Genomic DNA, 3,400 nt, shown 5'->3' on the forward strand with positions numbered 1-3,400 from the left:
CAGACCGAGGACAGACCGAGGACAGACCGGGACAGACCGAGGACAGACCGAGGACAGACCGGGACAGACCGAGGACAGACCGGGGACAGACCGAGGACAGACCGGGGACAGACCAGGAGGACCAGACCGAGGACAGACCGAGGAAGACCGAGGAAAGACCGAGGACAGACCGGACAGACCGGGACAGACCCAGACGGGACAGACCGGGACAGACCGAGGACAGACAGAGGACAGACCGGGGACAGACCGGGACAGACCGGGGGACAGACCGGGGACAGACCGAGGGGGACAGACCGGGACAGACCGGGACAGACCGGGGACAGACCGGACAGACCGGACAGACCGGGACAGACCGGGACAGACCAGACCGAGGACAGACCGGGACAGACGGGGAGACCGAGGAGGACCGAGGAAAGACCGGGACAGACCGAGGAAAGACCAGACCAGACCGGGACAGACCGAGGACAGACCGAGGAAAGACCGAGGAAAGACCGAGGAAAGACCGGGGACAGACCGAGGACAGACCGAGGAAAGACCGGGACAGACCGGGGACAGACAGACCGAGGAACAACCGGGGACAGACGAGACCGGACAGACCGGGACAGACCGGGACAGACCGGGGTTAGTTCTGGTTTAGTTCTGGTTTACTCCTGGTTCAGTCCTGGTTTAGTCCTGGTTTAGTCTTGTTTAGTGGTTAGTTCTGGTTCTGTTTATCTGGTTTAGTCCTGGTTTAGTCCTGGTTTAGTCCTGGTTTAGTCCTGGTTTAGTCCTGGTTTAGTTCTGGTTTAGTCCTGGTTTAGTTCTGGTTTAGTCCTGGTTGTTCTGTTCAGTCCTGGTTAGTCCTGGTTTAGTTCTAGTTTAGTCCAGGTTTAGTCCTGGTTTAGTCCTGGTTTAGTCCTGGTTAGTTCGGACTGGTTTAGTTCTGGTTTAGTTCCTGGTTTAGTCTGTTTATTAGCTGGTTTAGAGCTGGTTTAGTTCTGGTTTAGTTCTGGTTTAGTCCTGGTTTAGTTCTGGTTTAGTCCTGGTTTAGTTCTGGTTTACTCCTGGTTTAGTCCTGGTTTAGTTCTGGTTTAGTTCTGATTTACTCCTGGTTCAGTCCTGGTTTAGTCCTGGTTTAGTCCTGGTTTAGTCTTGGTTTAGTTCTGGTTCAGTTCTGGTTCAGTCCTGGTTTAGTCCTGGTTTAGTTCTGGTTTAGTTCTGGTTTAGTTCTGTTTAGTCTGGTTAGTTCTGGTTTAGTTCTGGTTTAGTTCTGGTTTAGGTTTTCTGGTTTAGTCTGGTTTAGTCCTGGTTTAGTTCTGGTTTAGTCTGGTTTAGTTCTGGTTTAGTTAGTTCTGGTTCTGGTTTAGTCTGGTTAGTTGGTTTAGTTCTGGTTTCAGTTCTGGTTAGTCCTGGTTAGTTCTGGTTTAGTTTCTGGTTAGTCCTGGTTTAGTTCTGGTTTAGTTCTGGTTTAGTCCTGGTTTAGTTCTGGTTTAGTTCTGGTTTAGACCTGGTTTAGTCCTGGTTTAGTCTGGTTGTCATGTTGTGTTTCCTCCAGTAGAGGGAGATGTTCTCACCAGTTTTCCTGTGAACAGCTGCAGGTCGGAGGCAGAGCCCTAAAACACACACAACAACAACACAACATTTACACACAACAACAACACAACATTTACACACAACAACAACACAACATTTACACACAACAACAACACAACATTTACACACAACAACAACACAACATTTACACACAACAACATCAACACAACATTTACACACAACAACAACACAACATTTACACACAACAACAACAACATTTACACACAACAACAACATTTAACACAGGTGTGACAGGCGTGACAGGTGTGACAGGTGTGTCAGGTGTGACAGGTGTGTCAGGTGTGACAGGGTGGGTGTGACAGGTGTGACAGGTGTGACAGGTGTTGACAGGTGTGACAGGTGTGACAGGTGTAACATTGTTTTTGACAGTGTGACAGGTGTTGACAGGTGTGACAGGTGTGACAGGTGTGACAGGTGTGACAGGTGTGACAGGTGTGACAGGTGTGACAGGTGTGACAGGTGTGACAGGTGTGACAGTGTGACAGGTGTGACAGGTGTGTGTTCAGGTGTGTCAGGTGTGACAGGTTGACAGGTGTGTCAGGTGTGTCAGGGTGACAGGTGTGACAGGTGTAATGTTACAGGTGTGACAGGTGTGACAGGGTGTGACAGTGTTTGACAGGGTTGACAGGTGTGACAGGTGTGACAGGTGTGACAGGTGTGACAGTGTGTTGGACAGGTGTGAGGTGTGACAGGTGTGACAGGTGTGACAGGTGTGACAGGTGTGATGGACAGGTGTGACAGGTGTGATAGGTGTGACAGGTGTGACAGGTGTGACAGGTGTGACAGGTGTGACAGGTGTGACAGGTGTGACAGGGGTGTGACAGGTGTGACAGGTGTTGTGACAGTGACAGGTGTGACAGGTGTGACAGGTGTAATGTTTTGTGACAGGTGTGACAGGTGTGACAGGTGTGACAGGTGTGACAGGTGAGTTTTCTGACCATGTGACTCAGGTTGAACATGAATCGTCCCAGAGTTTCAGCCAAAATCTCCCCGTTTCTCCTGAGCCTCTGCAGGTCCACGACACACCTGCACCCAACACACGTCCCACAATGTGTGAAACGTCCCACAATGTGTGAAACGTCCCACAGTGAAGCTTTAACTGTTCTAATGTGTGAAACGTCCCACAGTGAAGCTTTAACTGTTCTAATGTGTGAAACGTCCCACAGTGAAGCTTTAACTGTTCTAATGTGTGAAATGTCCCACAGTGAAGCTTTAACTGTTCTAATGTGTGAAACGTCCCTGTGCTGTCAGGCACTTGGAACACTTCAAGCAAACTCTACTCCCTGACCCGGTGTCCCTCTGTCTCTGACCCGCTGTCCCTCTGTCTCTGACCTGGTGTCCCTCTGGTCTCTGACTTGGTGTCCCTCGGGTCACTGACCCGGTGTCCCTCTGTCCCTGACCCGGTGTCCCTCGGGTCACCGACCCGGTGTGCCTCGGGTCACCGACCCGGTGTCCCTCTAGTCTCTGACTTGGTGTCCCTCGGGTCACTGGCCCGGTGTGCCTCGGGTCACCGACCCGGTGTCCCTCTGTCCCTGACCCGGTGTCCCTCGGGTCACTGACCCGGTGTGCCTCGGGTTCCCGACCCGGTGTGCCTCGGGTCACCGACCTGGTGTCGAGCAGAGAGCGGCGGCTCGGGTCGCTGGGCTCCTCCAGGCGGCTCAGCGTGAGGCCGGGGATCCTCCTCAGGCTGAAACGCTCGTGCTCCCACAGAACCACAGACTCCCCCAAGTTTATCTTCTTATGAACCAGAACCGACGACACCGAGGAGAACCTGGACTGGAGAACCTGCAAGAACACAGAGGAGAAC

The 3,400-nt window shown here is 52.2% G+C and overlaps 1 protein-coding gene across 1 annotated transcript in view; it reads right to left on the reverse strand.

The window, feature by feature from the left end:
- Positions 1–1,427: 1,427 nt before the first annotated feature.
- Positions 1,428–3,400, reverse strand: part of zgc:109965 (Nicalin-1-like) — a 9,109-nt gene continuing 7,136 nt past the window's right edge. The window contains exons 2-4 of the mRNA XM_055160980.1: positions 3,200–3,378; positions 2,532–2,619; positions 1,428–1,592 (exon numbers count right to left, since the gene is read on the reverse strand). Of these exons, the coding sequence (XP_055016955.1) occupies positions 1,515–1,592; positions 2,532–2,619; positions 3,200–3,378 (345 nt within the window). The 3' untranslated portion in view covers positions 1,428–1,514. The remainder of the gene's footprint in view (positions 1,593–2,531; positions 2,620–3,199; positions 3,379–3,400) is intronic.

Source organism: Boleophthalmus pectinirostris, unplaced genomic scaffold (genome assembly GCF_026225935.1).
Source record: "Boleophthalmus pectinirostris isolate CB_2022bp ecotype Guang Dong unplaced genomic scaffold, ASM2622593v1 HiC_scaffold_3, whole genome shotgun sequence".
Taxonomy (NCBI): domain Eukaryota; kingdom Metazoa; phylum Chordata; class Actinopteri; order Gobiiformes; family Gobiidae; genus Boleophthalmus; species Boleophthalmus pectinirostris.